At 41.1% G+C, this 19,014-nt stretch overlaps 2 protein-coding genes across 2 annotated transcripts; one reads left to right on the forward strand and one right to left on the reverse strand.

The window, feature by feature from the left end:
- Window positions 1-10,666: 10,666 nt before the first annotated feature.
- On the forward strand, window positions 10,667-10,924 carry RB195_010577 (uncharacterized protein; the record flags this gene model as incomplete). The annotated part of the gene is made up of 1 exon (XM_064191652.1): window positions 10,667-10,924. One exon carries the CDS (start codon window positions 10,667-10,669, stop codon window positions 10,922-10,924), a length of 258 nt encoding a protein of 85 aa, XP_064049235.1.
- Window positions 10,925-12,271: 1,347 nt separating this feature from the next.
- Window positions 12,272-17,061, reverse strand: RB195_010578 (uncharacterized protein; the record flags this gene model as incomplete). Its single annotated transcript, XM_064191653.1, has 3 exons — window positions 12,272-12,432; window positions 12,521-12,583; window positions 17,046-17,061. The coding sequence occupies 3 exons, from the start codon at window positions 17,059-17,061 to the stop codon at window positions 12,272-12,274; spliced, it is 240 nt and encodes a 79-aa protein (XP_064049236.1).
- Window positions 17,062-19,014: the final 1,953 nt, after the last annotated feature.

A 19,014-nucleotide genomic window follows, 5' to 3' on the forward strand; every position in this document is an offset into this window, starting at 1 on the left:
TTTCCGACACCTCAAGTCAATCTATTCTCAGTTGAAAATCTAAATGGAGAATGTGGGACAGAAATGAATAATGCAGCAAGGAAATAGATTGCTGGAAACCTCAACTGTAATCTGTTTTATGCTTTCTTCGGACAAATATGGAGAAAAAGACAGGGAACCCATTATGAAGGAGATACAATCGCAGGTTATAAATTGATAAATATGTGTCTCGTGTGATTATTCATTATCCTTAAAGGCATCACCCCACGAATCTGAGGTGGTGCAGATTTCAGGTGGAGTATTCGTATACGGGATGGGAGACTACGGAGAGGGAGGTGATTCCGACCATTTCTTTCTAATTGCCGTAAAAAACGGCCCGGAAGATGCGGCGCCGCACAAGACTGGCGCGCTCCAATCGAACCTCTTGTACAAAATGGTGCGCCAAAACGAATGAAACCGTATCTTCCGGGCCGTTTTTTACGGCAATTAGAAAGAAATGGTCGGAATCACCTCCCTCTCCGTAGTCTCCCATCCCGTATACGAATACTCCACCGGAAATCCGTACCACTCCAGATTCGTGGGGTGATGCCTTTAATGCAGCGCATAAATATACGACCAATCACGAAGTGAAATTGAAAGAAAATGTCGGTGAGAGTGAGACCATTCATAAATAGATGAGTAGATCAAAGCTCCACTTTTTTTTAACTTGTTTCACATCTTTCTCTTTTTCTAGAAGCATTGTAGAGTCACTAATAAGAGGTCAAATTTGTGAAAACAGCACTACTTCCCTTCCGACTCACTCTGAAGCAACCGCGGAATTTCAGTATCACCGATAGAGAGATCCAGAAAAATTCCTGTGAGAACGCCTTAACACCCGACCCTACATGCCCCAACTACACTACATGATAACAGTACAGAGAGCAACAGAGAGTAGGAGTGGCGAATGCTGCTAAACACGAAACACGTAACGTGACATTAGAGCTAGCGTTTAAGTGGAAATGTTCCCGACAGAACGGCCGCTGCCGCTGTGTCAATATGTAGGGGAAATATCAGCTAACGTGAAGAAGTAAAATACAGCGAATCAACTAATGATCAAGTTGACTATGCGTTTTGCGCCTCCAAAAATTCTGTAGAATGGAAAAGCCGAGACGAAGTTCTCGGTATCTTCCAGAGAGAGGTGGTTACCGCTAGCAGTCCGAAAGAGACTTCGAAGAAATAAAATGATAAATGATAAGCCGTTTCACCCACCATGATCGAAACACTGTTTTGTTTAGACGGTCTCCGAGGTTACATTTCTTAAACTAAAAACCATCAAATACTAAATGAAAGGTCTTATTCCTCAATTTCAAATGTCCTACATGCACCACAAAAGAAATGTAACCCAGCAAAAAATGCAATCACTCGCACACAATAGGGCCACGGTGAATACACAACTGAGGTGAAAACCGGTCTTTGTGAAAAACACCACTACTCACATCTAATTTCACCGTCAGAAGACCTCCTTTGTCAACGAACTCCGTTGGAGAGCAGTTCAGAAAGGAAACACAAAAATTTGTTTAACACCTCCAGTGAAGTTATCGTCTCCATAAGGTTCGGCTCCTATTAAACATCTACAAAGTAATTATTATACATATTATATAATATGTTATTATACAGAATACAGTATTTGTTATTTACGAGTACACCTGAACACAACAACAGTGTTTGACACTTGGGGAGGTTTCGTGATAATTATAATTTTAGACGAAACTTTGGTAATTTAATTTCATTTCTCTTTTTTTTTCATTTTCATGCTTATTTACAAACATAGAATATTGGTTTGAAATTCCCGCAAATACAGCCCAAACCAAGGTCACTGTTCTGCTGGTCGCTGCGACGCAGAAGCGCTGATCGATGAAGCCGGGAATGTAGGTTTAGGATTCGTTAATAAATAGTAGTTCGAATGTTCTTTTGTCTTGAAACCTCGGCATATTCTGTCTGTGTTTTGCTATAGTGTGCCTACGAGGTTTTTAGATGGAACCTTTATTTGCCTGACGTTTCGGCTTTTTCGCCGTCTTCAGAGGCCTAAATAAAGGATGACTGGAACAATGCTACGTTTATCCCGTTAAGTGCCACACTACCCTGCGTCAGTGTTTCGATAATCGTTCAGGGTAGTGAAAACAGAAACATATCTACATTGAAAATGGTCTTACGTTTTGCTCCACCGGATGTGGCGCGGCTGGTTGCACGCACTTGTCCCCCAGAAAAACAAAAAAAAAAAAAAAAAAGTAAAAAAAAAAACAACAAAAAAAAAAAATTTAATTAAAAAAAAAAAAAAAAAAGGGAAAAAAAAAAAAAAAAGGAAAAAAAGCAAGAACTCATTCGTATGGACAAGCATTCATCCTATTATTATTGAAGGGTTTTTTTAAGAATAAAAAAACGCTTCAACGTCTTCCTTGCCGATATTTCTGTTTTGAGCATATAACGCATTTCACATCGTAATCGTTCCCGTTGGTGGGCCTACATGTCTGTGCCTTCACTAGTGGTGTTATCAAACTTTTTCGTCGTTTTCCCCCCCTTTTTTTTTTTTTCCCCCCCCCAAAATTCTCCTCTCCCCCCCCCAAAAAAATTTTTTTATATAAAAAAAACCCAATATTATAAAATACCCCCTTTTTTGGGCCACCCCCTTTTTTTTGGAAAAAAAAAAAAACCTTTCTTAAAAAAAAAAAAAATATATAAAAAAAAAAAAAAAAAAAAAAAATAAAAAAAAAAAAAAAAAAAAAAAAAAAAAATTTTAAAAATACACAAAAAAAAAAAAAAAAAAAAAAAGAAAAGGGGGGGGGTTTTTTTTTTTAAAAAAAAAAAAAAAAAAAAAAAAAAAAAAAAAAAAAATTAAAAAAAAAAAAAAAATTTTTACCACTTTTTACCCCATAAAACCAAAAAACAACATATAATATATATATAAAAAAAAAAAAATATAAACTCAGTAATAAACAACAACAAAAAAAAAAAAAAACAAGTAAACAAAAAAAAAAAGGACAAAAAAACAACACCCAAAAAAAACAAAAAAAAAAAAAAAAAAAAAAAAAAAAATATTAATTTTTATAAACTTTTAAATAAAAAAAAAACAAAAACAAAAGAAAAGGTAAAGTAGGGAAAAAAAGAAAAAAAAAAAAAAAAAACAATCAATTTAACTCAAAACACGAAAAAAAAAAAAAAAAAAAAAAAAAAAAAAAAAAAAAAAAAAAAAAAAAAAAAAAAAAAAAAAAAAAAAAAAAAAAAAAAAAAAAAAAAAAAAAAAAAAAAAAAAGAAAAACAACGTGGTGACACATATCCTAAAGGCAACATACCATGAAACTGAAGGTGTTGGGATCGATCCACAAGTAGAGTTAATGGTGGAATTCAAGTTTGAGTGTGAGCGCGATCTCGCTCAATTCCCTCTAATCATCCCTCTCGTGATGCACCGAGCCTTACAACCCCGCCCCATGTCTGCGAGAGGAGCTACCGCTTATGCCATCGAGTGAAAGTGCGTTAGCAGTCCACTGATTGTCCGCTGGCTCGTGGACGAGGTGAGTGTGTCCTCTTTCGCAGATGTATTCCGTCCAGAAAAACGGTGTTTCCCACACAGTTTTTCTGTATAATCAAGAAGGATGGAGTGTGATCGACCTCTTACTTGAGAACTACACACAAGCAGTGGAGGACACGCAAATTAAACAGCAGTGCTCAGTCATACTCCTCCCTCGACAGCCCACTACCCAGGTATACGTGCGCCCAAAATCAGCATCTTATCGAGAACTGATGATGCCATTTCTATTGTAGCAAAATTCCAAATTTGCAAACAAAAATGTCTGTCTTTCGCCCCTCAAAAAATTATTGAACCATCGGTGCAAAGTAGGTAGTTATGGTGTGGCTCTACCCGAATTCTCTCAAGTTCAAGAACAGCAAGGAGGGCGATCGTCGTCTTCGCTCCATTCACAAGCCCTTAATGGCGCAGACACAACGTCGTTTTGTTTCTGTTGTACTTTCGCCTTACTTCTTTAGTGAAATTATTTGTTGCCAATCATTAGCACCTTTCTGGGACTTCTCAAAAGTGAAAATTCGACCTTCTGCTTATCATGATCCGACGAGCATCGCCAACGGCATAAACAAGGTTCTTATCAGTCGGAAGGCATTTCGACGGCCCCATTCTGAACGATTTATTCCTGCATGGGAAACAATTTTTTTTGCAGAACTGTCTTCGTTTAACAACCTTCTGCACGGTCGAAACACGACGTTAAAAAGGACTTTCTTCCCATGCGTCGCGCCATTTTAGTATTAGTTAAACGGTAAAACCACTGTTTCATTTGAAAAAAATTGAAGAGGAAGTAGAAATACACTGAGAGGAAGTCCATAAAGAACAATAGCACTACAGTCGATGAGAAGACTTTTTCAATCATTTTTTTCATGCCCTTCCCTACTAAAGATAAGAAAGACCGCGGCTCTTCCACATTTTCTTGTGTAACTTGAACAAATTTATCGTATTTGCATTAGTATTTCCAGAAACAGCTTCAACTAATGTTTACCAGCAAAAAGCATCATTACGGAAAAAAGCCTTGTGATATGCTTTAAGGATTCCGAAAACCTTGCAGTAATTGTCGCATTAATTTTCAATATGCTGTGCTTAGTTTAATGTTAGATAATTTCACTGGCTAACATTTTGACGAAATCGCATCCTCAGAGCTTGAAATGGGCAATCCAATTCAATATCTGAACAACCAAATCTCTCCGCAACAAAACGGATAAACTCTAACCCTAATTCTGCAACCAGTAACGAAGCGACTACACTGAATGCTCGCCTTGGATTGTAGAATCCTAGTGGGTGGTCGATCATTAGAGCGAATGATTCGAATGTCTCATTCACATAAAAAGAGAAATTTGAGTTATTCGGGAGTTCCCACGTTATTGACACACATTCACCCTTCCGATTCATACTAGGGTTTTTGACTTGGATCCAGATCGCCTCCAGCGATTTTCGAGGTAACGTTTTAGATTCGTAAGCCTAGATCTGATCCTTGATTTCGAAATTGGCTCCGTCCTGTTTTTGTGTTCTATGGACGCCTAAAGGTGCCCATTCCCGTAATATATTCTTTCCATTCACGTACTGTTTGATTCGGACATACAGCGGTTGCGCCGTTTCACCAACATACTCGTCGCCACAGCTCTCAAGAAATCATGTAAGCTCGACCGGTATAAAGATCTCAATCTCCTGCTCTACCAGTGGGGCAAGTTCGGTGTTGTGCAGACGGTGTTGGGCAAGCAATGCCGAACTAACTGACGTTTCAAATTGTTGATTGGTATTTCAGCTACGTTATCAAGGTGGGTGTGGCGCAGTCAGTTAGAGGTCCGTTGTAGGGTCGATAAATTGGTACTAGATTTGTCTGGGAGGATAAAAAGTGCTGACATGATCATTGGCTGGCCCCCGCGGGTCACTGTATAGGCCAACACGCGTTCCAAAACCTCAACGATTACGAATTGCTGTAAAACGCGTTGGCGCATCCAAGTGGATTGATGCGCTAGTGACTTTATGACTTTGTCTCTATCTTTATCTAAGTCTGCTCCCCTTAGACTCTCTGATTCCAGTGCTCAGTACGATATCTTCCTATACCAAGCCTCATTGGAAGTCGAACTTTCAGCCCGCAATGATTAATCATTTGTTTAAAAAATATATCGACTGGGTTGCTGTAAGTTACATTAGAAAAGAACTTTATGGACGTCTTACACACGTAGTTGATTCAAACAGAAACTACGATTTGTGCCAATGATAGTTTTAAGTTGGTACCAAACCGACTCCATAGTGTTTCCAACCAATAATACCCACGCATCAAGAAACGTTAAGAAATGTCCAGTTCTAGACAAGGCAAAAGCCCGACATTCTTGCCGTTTTCCTCGACATGCTACTTCTTAGAGAAAAAGAAATTATTATGCTCCTCGTGCCATCAGATCGCTATTAATGTCGATCTGACATCTTGTGGATCTATCCATTCCATCGTATTCTAGTTGGATTCCGCCACGCGACAAATCGTGCGAGCCTGCCTTTTGTTGCAACGATGAGAAAGCCTTCGACAGATACTGTCACCATTGGCTGATGAAGGTGTGAACGTGTTGCATGTACGGCGTTAGCCAACTGCTACGATCGATGCACCACTAGTTACAACACAACTCTTCCACTGCCTCCTCACTATATCCACTGGAAAGGAATGAGACAAAGCGAGGACAAAAGCCCAAACTGTTCACGGCTGCACTACAATGAATAATGAAATCACTTGTCTGGAAAAAGACGTGCCTACGGAAGATTCCTCTAAAATCTCCGTTTGGCTAACAACAACGTCCTCTCTCCGAAAGCCAGCTGTGAAGCAGAGAATGTGCTTAAAGAATTAAACAAAGCAACGAAGAGAGCAGTACTGCAAACAAGCAGTGAATGAGGTCGATTTTAGGGTTCTCGAAAATGACTTCGGTTGTGATCTTTCGGCTTCTTTTAATCATAAGTTCTACAAACAGTAGAATGAATTAGAAACTGTAAGTTGTGCAGAACCCGTTTCCCATATATTCGAAAGTGGAGAAGAGTGCAAGGTGTATACTGCAGTAGATCATCACTACTCCAGAGAAGTATCGAGAATGATGCGATCGCAAAAAACAAAAAAGTATTGGTCAAGAGATCATAATGGAAACTGAGGTAAAGTTTCTGCTGCCGCGAAGGTCTTTGTCTCCATGTGCTGACCGCTTTTCAAAAGCGAAAACTGATTCTAGTGAAACCTGTTCTTGCTGTCATCACACAACGTCATATATCGACCAATTTTTTCATTTGCTGCACATGCTTGTTGGCCATTACATTCTCACATTCTACGTTTGTAAAGTAAGTTTTTTCCGCGGAAACTAATGCAGAACGGAAGCCAACGCTTACTGAAATGAACGTGAGACAAGATGAGATATATATAGGGCTAAAGGATGGATGAAATTCAAACGACCTTACGACTTGCTGTAAACGGTCGTTGGCGCATCAGTGGATTAGCCTAGTGCTATTATGACTTTGTCTCTATCTTTATCTAAGTCTGCTCCCCTTAGACTCTCTGATTCCAGTGCTCAGTACGATATCTTCCTATACCAAGCCTCATTGGAAGTCGAACTTTCAGCCCGCAATGATTAATCATTTGTTTAAAAAAATATATCGACTGGGTTGCTGTAAGTTACATTAGAAAAGAACTTTATGGACGTCTTACACACGTAGTTGATTCAAACAGAAACTACGATTTGTGCCAATGATAGTTTTAAGTTGGTACCAAACCGACTCCATAGTGTTTCCAACCAATAATACCCACGCATCAAGAAACGTTAAGAAATGTCCAGTTCTACAAAAAGCAAAAGCCCGACATTCTTGCCGTTTTCCTCGACATGCTACTTCTTAGAGAAAAAGAAATTATTATGCTCCTCGTGCCATCAGATCGCTATTAATGTCGATCTGACATCTTGTGGATCTATCCAATCCATCGTATTCTAGTTGGATTCCGCCACGCGACAAATCGTGCGAGCCTGCCCTTTGTTGCAACGATGAGAAAGCCTTTGACAGATACTGTCACCATTGGCTGATGAAGGTGTGAACGTGTTGCATGTACGGCGTTAGCCAACTGCTACGATCGATGCACGACTAGTTACAACACAACTCTTCCACTGCCTCCTCACTACATCCACTGGAAAGGAATGAGACAAAGCGAGGAAAATAGCCCAAACTGTTCACGGCTGCACTACAATGAATAATGAAATCACTTGTCTGGAAAAAGACGTGCCTACGGAAGATTCCTCTAAAATCTCCGTTTGGCTAACAACAACGTCCTCTCTCCGAAAGCCAGCTGTGAAGCAGAGAATGTGCTTAAAGAATTAAACAAAGCAACGAAGAGAGCAGTACTGCAAACAAGCAGTGAATGAGGTCGATTTTAGGGTTCTCGAAAATGACTTCGGTTGTGATCTTTCGGCTTCTTTTAATCATAAGTTCTACAAACAGTAGAATGAATTAGAAACTGTAAGTTGTGCAGAACCCGTTTCCCATATATTCGAAAGTGGAGAAGAGTGCAAGGTGTATACTGCAGTAGATCATCACTACTCCAGAGAAGTATCGTGAATGATGCGATCGCAAAAAACAAAAAAGTATTGGTCAAGAGATCATAATGGAAACTGAGGTAAAGTTTCCGCTGCCGCGAAGGTCTTTGTCTCCATGTGCTGACCGCTTTTCAAAAGCGAAAACTGATTCTAGTGAAACCTGTTCTTGCTGTCATCACACAACGTCATATATCGACCAATTTTTTTCATTTGCTGCACATGCTTGTTGGCCATTACATTCTCACATTCTACGTTTGTAAAGTAAGTTTTTTCCGCGGAAACTAATGCAGAACGGAAGCCAACGCTTACTGAAATGAACGTGAGACAAGATGAGATATATATAGGGCTAAAGGATGGATGAAATTGCAAAGGACCTATACCACCTTGTTCGGCTCGCTATTTGTGAACCGACATCAGTAGCTTCAGCTCATTTATATTGATGCTATAATAATTCCTCAGTCCACATTTACTTTTAAGGATGTGAGCACTCTTGTACTTATGAATTCCGAAACAAGAATTCGCACATTATATATATATATATATATATATATATATTTATATATATTTATATATATATATATATATATATATATAGGAACTTTGCTCTTTCTCGTTTGCTTTTACAGGGACGATGCAACTTGAAATCCAATCGTGCCACACATGGTCGACCCTCATGATCAATGTATCTCCCTCTCGCTGATGATGTCGTAGTCTCGCTTTTCACGTACAGAGCCCGCACAGTATGCATCGGTGGAGCATAAACATATTTTGAATGAAAGCACTCAAATTCACTTTCTCATCTGCGTCACATACAATCCGATTGGTTTTCTTGCGCGAGTCATATGATAGAGCAGTTGAGAAAGAGATCTTGACTTTTTGTTTATTTCAAAGGTATTTTTACCACAATTAGATCTACACTGATGATATAATTTCCATCAAGGTCTACTACATATTCTCAACAATCATTTCGATTCTCGTAATCTAGAGGTATGAGAAGCAGCAGGGTGTTGCCCCAAATCCCACGTAGGGTAGCACATCCATCCGGATAGGACACTCCTCTAGAGGATCAACTTCGCAATATGTGTTTTCATGGATGAGGCGGACATTGCCTAGCTTTGGGCGTTTCTGACAAAAATAATGTCTGACAAGTTTTGGAGTTAATTAGTACACATATTTGCATCCACTGTTGACCCAGCAAACAAGGGGTTCGGAGAGGAACATTCTCTGGAAGTGACCACCAACAATAAAACAAGTCTAGTGAAGGTCACTTCAAGCTCTTTTCGAGGTGGATCGCCGGAAGGGAGCCTCTTGTGGTGTCGAGGTGTCGAGTGTGGCTGACATACCGGAGAGAACTCCCTTCTCCACTGACGATTACCTTGGGAAAGTCCTTCATGTTTGGAATGAGAAACAAAAGATTCACAGTCACTGATCTTTGACGCTTTGTACGAACACCACTGTCTCTGTGGTACCCATGTCAAGATAGTTTTTGGCTGCCAGAATCGATTGATAATGTTCCTCTCTTCAACAGTTTGCCAATATTGGCTGGCTTTTTGAGAGACGACGTTCTCCTAGAGCATAGAGCAGATGTTGTCGGACAACAAGGTTTTGTAAGAGCTGATAGCAAACGATAGCTAGCAGTTTGCTTTGGTCAACTGAAATCACGGATGCTTTGCACTGATGGATGTGGACTTACATTCTACTCGATGTAGAGCGTTGAGAGCTTTTTACCATATTCTTTCATAGAACTGCACTAGTTGGACTTCCAGGAAATTACAAAAAAAAAAGAAAATTTTATTCAGGGTTAAAATTTTATTCTTCTCCCAACTCAGTATTTCGCTACGGGGCCTAGCCGTTAATCGGATATACGTATTAGGTTCATAATTGGTTGTCATTCATTGTATTGGATAATGTCTTGTTGTGTTGCTGTCTTCTTGTTATTGAAAGTCTTGTCAGTGTCGTAATGTTTTTCTTTTCTTTTCTGTTCAGGATACAATAGAAATCAATCAACAGTATAATCGCCATTATTAGCCACTACAGTTCTTTACCTAATAGACATGTCAGCGATCCCCTCCTCAAGAAATGGGAAAGCTGGAAGTCGAAGCCGCCTGACTAATGTCATCGAACTTGAAAGTTTTCTCAGCCAAAAAAGAATTAAGGGGATGGAATAAGTGCCTATCAGAGGAGGCAAGTTTAGGAGAATAGGACGGAAGCGGAACTGTGTCCTAGCGTAGCTCTTCGATTTTTTTTCTCGGAAAATGGAAATTTTGGACAATTGCGAAAAAACCAAAATGGTTAGATTCTCAATCCAAACGCAAAATTATCAATTTCGGTCTCTGCAGTACATTTTATGTACGAATTCGATTAAAAACATCGAGGATGCAACTTTTATGAGGTACTTGTTTGCACCTCCAACAAAGGTGATGTCTGTTTTGTAAGCTTCCTTCGAATTAATTTACTGAGACTTAAAGTCCCAACAAAAAAAAAACGTCAAAAAAAACAACAACAACAAAAGAAACATCTGTGTACATTTATTAGGGGATGACCGGGTGCGTGAGACGTTACTCAACTGTTTTTTTGCATGATGTCATCGACAGCAAAGTTGACGATAACGGGTCCCGCTGCAGCTCCTTGTTTGATCCCACTTCCAACTTTGAACGGTGGAGTAGATTCGGCTGGTGTTCAAACCGCAGGAGCAGTTCTTCTATTCATGTCGTTAGCTGAGTGTGCGAACTTTCTTGGAATTTCGTCAGTGCGAAACGAGTTGAGGGTTGAAAAGACGGCCGCGGAGAGGAGAGCAGGAACGGGCTTTGAAGTCCAGAAGGACTCTTCTGCCTAGACTTAAAGTGCCACTGCTGCGCTGCGATCATTGCACTGAACGACCAGTCAAAGATCGACCTGGATGAAAGACGGCTTGTCCATCACGTTGTTTGAGAACCCGACCCAGGGTCAGCAAAACCTCGTTCGGTACACGCAGAAGTGATATTCCTCGATATTTCTTTAGTTCCGCTGTGGATAACATCTTAAAGTGGATAAAGTGCACGGGGTTGATCTATATCTACATGTTCCACCTTCACTGCGTAACCACAGCGGTTTACCGCTTTCTCTCTCCTTCCATAGTGTCGTGAAAGCGACTTTCGGCGTCGAACTGCGATACAACTTTAGAAGAGTTCTTTTAGAAGAGTTCTTCTCTCCTGTTCAAGACAGTCCAGGAACGAATTTTGAGCAAAAATCTACAGAAGTTTTATGTTAATAGGAAGCAATCGATAATGAGTAAACCGTGATCATCGCTGTCGGGGAAACGTTACTGATCACAGCACATATGTTTGGAAATCAACTGCACGGCACAGAGAGTGTTGTCCCTTACACTCTGCTCCCCACTTTTATTTTCCATGATAGAGTACTATTCCGTAAACATGCCTGTTAAAGGCAGCATACCACGAATCTGCTTGGTGAGGGAATCAGCAAGAAAAGCAAGAGTGGGTTGTAGATTGTAAAATCCATGGTGGTTCCGGCCATCTCCCCTAATCGTTCTAAAAAACCGTGTGGAAACCGCTCCAATTCTTACGAAGTACGCTAGAACGCACCTCCACATACACGTTCCTTCAACAGCTCATTCGTTGGTTCTACTTGAATAGGCTGGTGAGGAGACCTCATCAATCTTCGACCGTTCGCACGCAGATGCGGTGCGTGCACAAATGTGGACACAATTGCGACTGAAATCGTCATGGAAAACGGGACCTTCCATTTTTGCGAAAATTAAAGAGGGATGAGCGGAACAACTCTCTACGCACAGTTTACAACTCCATCATCTAGATTTTCCCGCGGATTCCTTCACCACATAATATTCGTGTTATGCTCTCTTTAATTCAAAAATAAAAATCTTATACCACCGATACGTTTCTGAGGTCAACCGGCTACATTATCCGTCCACTAGTTGCGAAACTACAGTGAACATAACGAATCATCTCTCAGGAAAGCCCCAGCCACGACAAGATTTGTTTATGTCATAGCGTCTTTAACATACGTACTATCCCAGATCTTCTCTACAAAAAAAAATTTCGACACCTTACACTAGCAGATAACCTTACGCTGAGATGAATCTGAATGAGTGCAGCTTGCGGTGCTAAAGCGTCAAGGTGATAGGTGAATTGAACAGACCACTGAACACATATAGAGCGGCGTGCTAAAAACCAGAGAGATTGAAGAATTTGAATGAAATATGCATCAGTTTTGTTACGTTTAGTGTTCTCAAAATCATTCCTGCGCAAAATTGCGCTGTCTTTCTCACGGAGAGTTCATGGTGAAATTTTCTGTCCAGAAAATGAGACCGCTGAGCCAAAGCACCTAAAATGTGTGCAATCATCATTTTTACTGATACAGGCGACATATTATTCTTCTAAAAGATTATTTAAAAGGAATGATTTGGACTTACGGATTGCCTTTTGGAGTAGTAGCTCCGCCAAATATATAGGCTGCGAGAAGCACTGTAGCAATGCTACAATGTAAGGAACCTTGGTAAACGTTTCCAATCCCTTTTTAAAAGACATAAGCGACTGAGAAATTTCTCGTTTTCTTGCAGAAAAGTACTCCTAACAGAGCCGACAATGCTGACTAGCTTGCCACCGAGCTCTACTGTATTCAGAGTATGCTAGAGCTCAATGGCAAGACGTTGATCCTCAGAAAAAAAGCTCCCAAAGATCGTTTAAGACACTCAATTCAATTTCTATATGCGGTGTCAAAAGGCTAGACTAGTAAGTTTATTGAGAGAATCTGGACCAAAATTTCCAGAGTTTCCCAAGAGTAGGAAAGACTTTGGAGTATGAGAAAATAGTTCATGGAGACGTTCCGATTGTATTACAGTCCTCAGCAGAAAAACAAGACATATTCTCAAATCTGTCAACTGTTTTCCCCTGGTGAGTTGGAAAAGAGCCTCTCCGCTGGTCCTGGGTATGCACACCCTTAGCGTTGGTGCTTCCAACTAAAATTCTTGCTGCCACATCGCTCCATTTATGAAATATCCCGTTTTCTTCTTGGCAGCGTATATCACTGAACAAGATATTTGAGAGCATAATTTTGTATTCGGCTGCTATTCAGCTGAAATTATTTCCTAAAGTTGTAGTTTTTTTTTTCCTCACACAGCAAAGCTTCCAGTCACAGCGTATTGGGAAAATAGACTCAAAAAAAAGAGTTCAACGATCAATCCCGTGTTAACGTTAACGCTGTTAACGAATGAATCAAATATACAAGCCAAATAATCGAGCCAAAACAACATTGCAGCGTTCGTCGTTAAGCATTCGCGAGCGCATCCAGCGACCAAGTGCCTTCGCAGCCTGCATTTTTCTCATTCTCAGTGATTTTCACAGTGCGGGATGAGCATGTGACCCCTTATCTTGCTACAGTTTTGGTCAAACCTACTTTTAAAATCCTATTCTATGAAGCCGTTTGTGCACAATATGTGCTTTCCACTCCTGTCCATAGCGAATTTCACACTCACATTTCGCGGATCTTTTGGGTGAATCCAGTTTTTTCACAGGTTCCCTCGTTAACTAAACTCACTGAAAATCATTGTATTACAGCGTGTAGAAAATGAAGGAAAAAACTTCTCTACGGTTTAGCATGCAGCGGGAAACTCATTAAGCTGACCAAAAAACAAAAAGAAGACTAAAATGACTGATGATTCTTTTCAAGAAATGTACTCCGTATTGCCATAGTCTTCATTTTGCACCCCTCAATGTTCTTCATCTGTTGTGCACAAAAAACGTCACCACATCTGAATTCGATCGATGCGAAATTAGAACCACCACGAAGACGTCCAATTCGATGATTCATTGTCGAATATCAGAAGCGTTCTTTAACTTGATTTCATTGATTCGACTTTTCGTTTATATATCAGAGCAAGCACACTTGAGCAAAAAAAGACTTTGGAGAGCTCTGAAAATGAAAAAGAAAGTTTTAGTACTAAAAGACACAAAGATTCATACAGTATCCGCATCATTTTCGTCCAGCTAACATTCATTGTGCAGGTATTTTGAACATCAGGGAGTGAGGACTTAATTATAAGGTCCATGCCAAGCTGCAACCATTAAAAACTCCATCATTGTATCTAGCATCGCCTGTCCAAAAGATTCCTGTAGCATTTTATAGGGATGTCGCCCTATAGATTTTGGGATACATCATGACAGTCTCCTTTTATATACTCATCACTAAGCAAAATACCTTACACCTATTTCTTTTGTTAAAGTGCCGTTGAAAGCTCGGTTCTAGCAATCAGAGATCAGCAGAGACGTCATCTCTTGTTTAGTTGCAACTGTAAGCAGTTTTTTCTCTTAAGTCTCTTTATGGACCTCTTGTGGCATATAATGGGACGTTTATCATGGCGACAAAAACTATACATAGAAACTCGCTACTTCTGAAGCCCTTCTCCTTACGCTGGACACGGGAACTCCTCAGTGGAGGGCACCACGACATCAACGCAATCTCCCCCGAGAAGGTTATTCTTCACACAAAAGAAGAATAAGCTGCTAAGTTTGAAGAGCGAGTTCTCAGAGTTCTATCATTAGCTGGGACCTCTTCGCGATCGACGAGGACTGACAACTTCAAAATTACCAAGACGCCTACCTTCAACAACTGTTGAATTAGTAGGCCAACATGGAGCTGAAGGAGCCGCAGACAAGTGCGATCTCGCGTCCGAACTTGCAGAGAACATCTTAAATGGAGCAGAGCAGCAGTGATCTCTGAAGCTGTAAACACAGGAAAGAGCATGGTCAATGCCCGCCGAGACTTTGCCAATCGCAAGACAAAGGTGACTCTAGCCCGTAAACCAAGTGGAACTTTTCCATTCCATCCATCTTTTTATTCCCTTGCGAGACAAGAAACTACTGGGCGACTCTTCCACACGAAAAAAAAAACAAATGGAGGAGTAACTGACGTCTGTTCGCCGTGGTAAAGGTAACCACTGAGGTCGTGGGGCGGAGATAGCAACCTTCTTATCTTCAGATTTTCATGTCTGAACTACTACAATAGCAATAGAAATTTCTCGGCGGTTGTAGTTTTATTGTCTTGCGTTCTTTCATCAGAATAAGGAATCGAAGTATGATCTATTTCGGTTCAGCTTTGCTTTGACAACGCCAAAGTCAGAAATGCGTATTTGACTTCAAAGTTTCTCTAGTTCTTCTGTTCAAACAAAAATCTACTCCAACGAAAACTACTATAGTTCGAAAAGATAAGGCCGTTGAAAGAGGCACGACATGTTCAGAAGATTGACCACGACTTTTGCTGATATAAGAAAACTGATGTCCATTGAATGCATTTCAATTTGAAATGATAGCCCTTCTATATAACGGTGAAACGGTGCGAAACTCGTTGGCCGGTATCAGGCCGTTCAAACTGACTGATGACAAAATGCCGTGTAATGCCCCCCACAACCTTTGATATCACAAATGATCAGAAAACACATTTCGAACCTAGTTTTCTTTTTCTGCATAAGTGAATCCTAAGGGAGACAGTCTACTATGGATAGGATGGTAGTTCTGCGTCAATATCCAGTCTTCGAGACACTGTAGCAAGACTGCAATGTGAAGACTACCCTATTAAAGTCTGCCAACCCCTTTCAAAAAACATGAAAAGACTAGGAAGGTTGTGGTTTACATGCAAGTTCTCCAGACAGAGCCGATAATGCTGGATAATACTCATTAAGGTGACCATCCTATTCGCTGAAGTAGCTTCTATAAAAATAAAATAAAATGGTCATCATATCCGTAATCATGGTAAGTGAAAACTTCAGCAAGTTTAAACTACATGTATTACGAGAGCTGGCGAAAACCAACAAAGCCGATGTAAGCGATTAACGAACCAATACCTCCAAGCAAAACCTGGTCGTGTACTCGGTCCCATGATGTCTCTGTTAAAAACTCGGTCCAAATTGGTCCGATTGCGAGCGAATTATGATGCGAATAGATGTGCATACAGACAGACACACAGTGCGCAACGACTTGAAAGCTGGCGGAGTTGTAGAGGTGCCTGCGCTCTAAACGGTGCGTTGGAGCTAACGGCTGCAGTCGAGGGAAACCTTCGAGTAGCAGGGAAGAGAAAGTCCACCGCCAAAGGTACGTCTGTGTAGGATCTTCTGCACAAATCGCTCTCGCGAAACATGTCCGAAAAGCTCCTATGAACCTCATCCTCAGGTTTCAGATCCCGTGTCGAAGTGCGAGCATCCTTCTCCGCTGCCGGACTCTTAGTTAGCTCCATTTATCTCTCCAGTCCGATTGCAGCAAGCAATCAATTGAACCCTCTGTCCTTATTACTTACGCAATCACATGGGCTTCAGATCGTTGTGATCCTACACCTACTCCATGTCCTTTGTGCGCGGTATTGTACAAAAAACAGAGCATAAGCAACCAGGTCAACGGCACAAGGCTTTCAACCGTCCTTTGGCGGGTACGAGCGCATTACTGGAGGTGCATCTTGTGGTTGGCTTCTAGCCCGAAGCCAGAATTCGAGGAGAGCCCCCGCTCAGACGCCTGTTATATTGTCCGCTGAATCACACAATGAAAGACAGTATGAAGACAGCGAAGACAGGCAACCGAGATTGGCGATGCTCGTTAGCACACTTGCAACACGGCGGCGATTCAAGCAGTTTTCAGGACGCACGTAGTTGGAACAACGAAAATTTTCAGAATGAATCAACGGTATCTTCATTCTTGGGCGCATACTCGCCTAATACCAACACCTGAAAACACTCAATTTCCAAGGATTCTATATTTCAAAGTGTTTTCGTGCGCTATAAAGCGCATTCATCTGACTGCACATTATAGTGGTATTTCTTGCTTTTTTGATTGCTCTGCCTTCTTCAGCTCAGCCACTGGGTCATTCCACTAGTAGTACAGTATTTCATGCTCGCTATATTCTTCAAACATTGATTTTGAAAATTTTGGCCTAAAATGTAGTTTTTTACATACCTTCCTCCTCAACCATTCTCGCAAGCCTCCAGTCTTTTTCCGTGGTTCGAAGAGTTTGGAAGAAATAAATGCATCGAAGAGCACACGCAGTTTAAGGCACGTCGCTGTTCATGCATTTTAAGGCAGACAGCTATAAGGAAACAATCCCAAGGCAAACCAACGTCGCAGTCAATCCGTGACCGTTGCAAGACGCGAAATGATGAACGCAAAACGACTGCAGAGAAACTCGTTGAATCGATTCTCTTGTTTCATTTTCATCGTTGCCTATCACACGAACCGTGGCCCCTCACTCTACCTTCGCCACGTGTGAACTTGCCGTCAGCTTGAATTCCCGGCCGCTTTGTGTTCACAGCTGTCCACTGTTGAAAGCACAAAAATTCGGCACAACTTAGACTATATTTGTCATTTCTCTTTTCCGAAGAAATAATTGTTATCATTGCTCAAGCTATCCCTGCCTTGCGTCGTTTCTTTTGAGATGTGAAGCACTGCTTGCAGTGAAAAATGTGTGACACTAGATTTCTTTTCTGCTTTTCATGCTGCAATAACTGCTCTCAATGTAGTGCATGTAATAGCGGATCTTCAAATACGGACCAGCACCACGGAGACTGCACGAATTCTGTTTTCTTCCTATCCTCGCGAAAGAAACATAATTTCGCGGAACGGAGCGGTTCGGAGAAAACTCCCCGGGACTGCGTATATGTAGTCCAGTAAGAAATTCCGCTACTTTCAAGCTGCACTCCTTTTTCCCGCTGACTGATGGGTCCACAATAATCCACAATGAACGGATCATTTGAGGAACCTCGATCATCCCTGCCTTTGTGTCGGAATCCGGCCACTTCTGCGCTGCAAAGGTGCGCTCGAAGTCACCCCATGAAGTTAAGAGCCGCGCCTCTACGAACAGAATCCCTTCCACCGTATTGCACCATAAATCAAGTCGTCACGCTCTTAGTACATTGCAGAAATCTCGTGTGAACTTCGTCTCTACCATATATTCAGGGATGTTCTACAGAAGATTTGATGCAGAAGAGATTCATATAAAATTGTAAAATTGAAAATATGCTACTTGGACTCAACTTACAGACTTTATAGATTATGAAGTCTGTAAGTTGAGTCCAAGCAGCACATTTTCTGTGTTCCTCATCTCTTTCTCGTTCCTCATCATTTAAATATAGTTTCAACGTAGAGAACCTCAAAGGTGCCTCGAATGGACCATTCTTGTTAAGATTGTTTGATCTCAGGAACTAGGAGTTCTTCGTCCCTTAGACGGTGTAAGGGGACTCCTTCGCTTACATTTATTTAGGTACCAATTCCAGGTGACTTAAAAACGCCGAACGCATCAGCTCGCAAACCTATGAAGTATTCCGGTTTTCATAGCTTCGAAATCATCATGGAGCGGAGCCAGAATCCACAAACAGCGAGCTAACCTGAGTCGTTTGATTTGCCGAGCTGCAGCAAGTGGTAGCCACAGTCTGGTAAAATTCTTTTGACGATGCTGAGATCTCGACGTAAATACACAACGGTGAGGGTGTAGTTCAGGAATTGTGAGAACGCGGAATGAGCGTAATGACGCTTAGATCTCCCCAACAATGCAGAAAAAAACATCCTTGTGTGACCCCGTCTCTCCTACGATGCAACTTATTCCGGGATAGAACGCACATAACCCTGTTGTCATCCATCATCCACAACCTTATTAATGTAATTCAAATAATCACTAGCACGATCGTAGGCGCGCTGCTGATCGATCTATCACTCATCCCTAGTTAGTTGATTTTGGTAGTCGTGAACTAAACCTACCTTGAACATTTTCAGGAGAGAGATCCCAACATTGGCAATTTCGTGACACCCAGCCTTTAAGCTATAGGTTCGCTGATGTCTTTTGCTTACCAAAAAGGCGACTCGGCACAGAGACCACGGATTTCATACGGTACTACGACAGCGATTACGAGGGAGCTCAGATTATGTGTGGGTC

The sequence above is a fragment of the Necator americanus genome, chromosome III, assembly GCF_031761385.1.
Source record: "Necator americanus strain Aroian chromosome III, whole genome shotgun sequence".
In the NCBI taxonomy this organism is placed as follows: domain Eukaryota; kingdom Metazoa; phylum Nematoda; class Chromadorea; order Rhabditida; family Ancylostomatidae; genus Necator; species Necator americanus.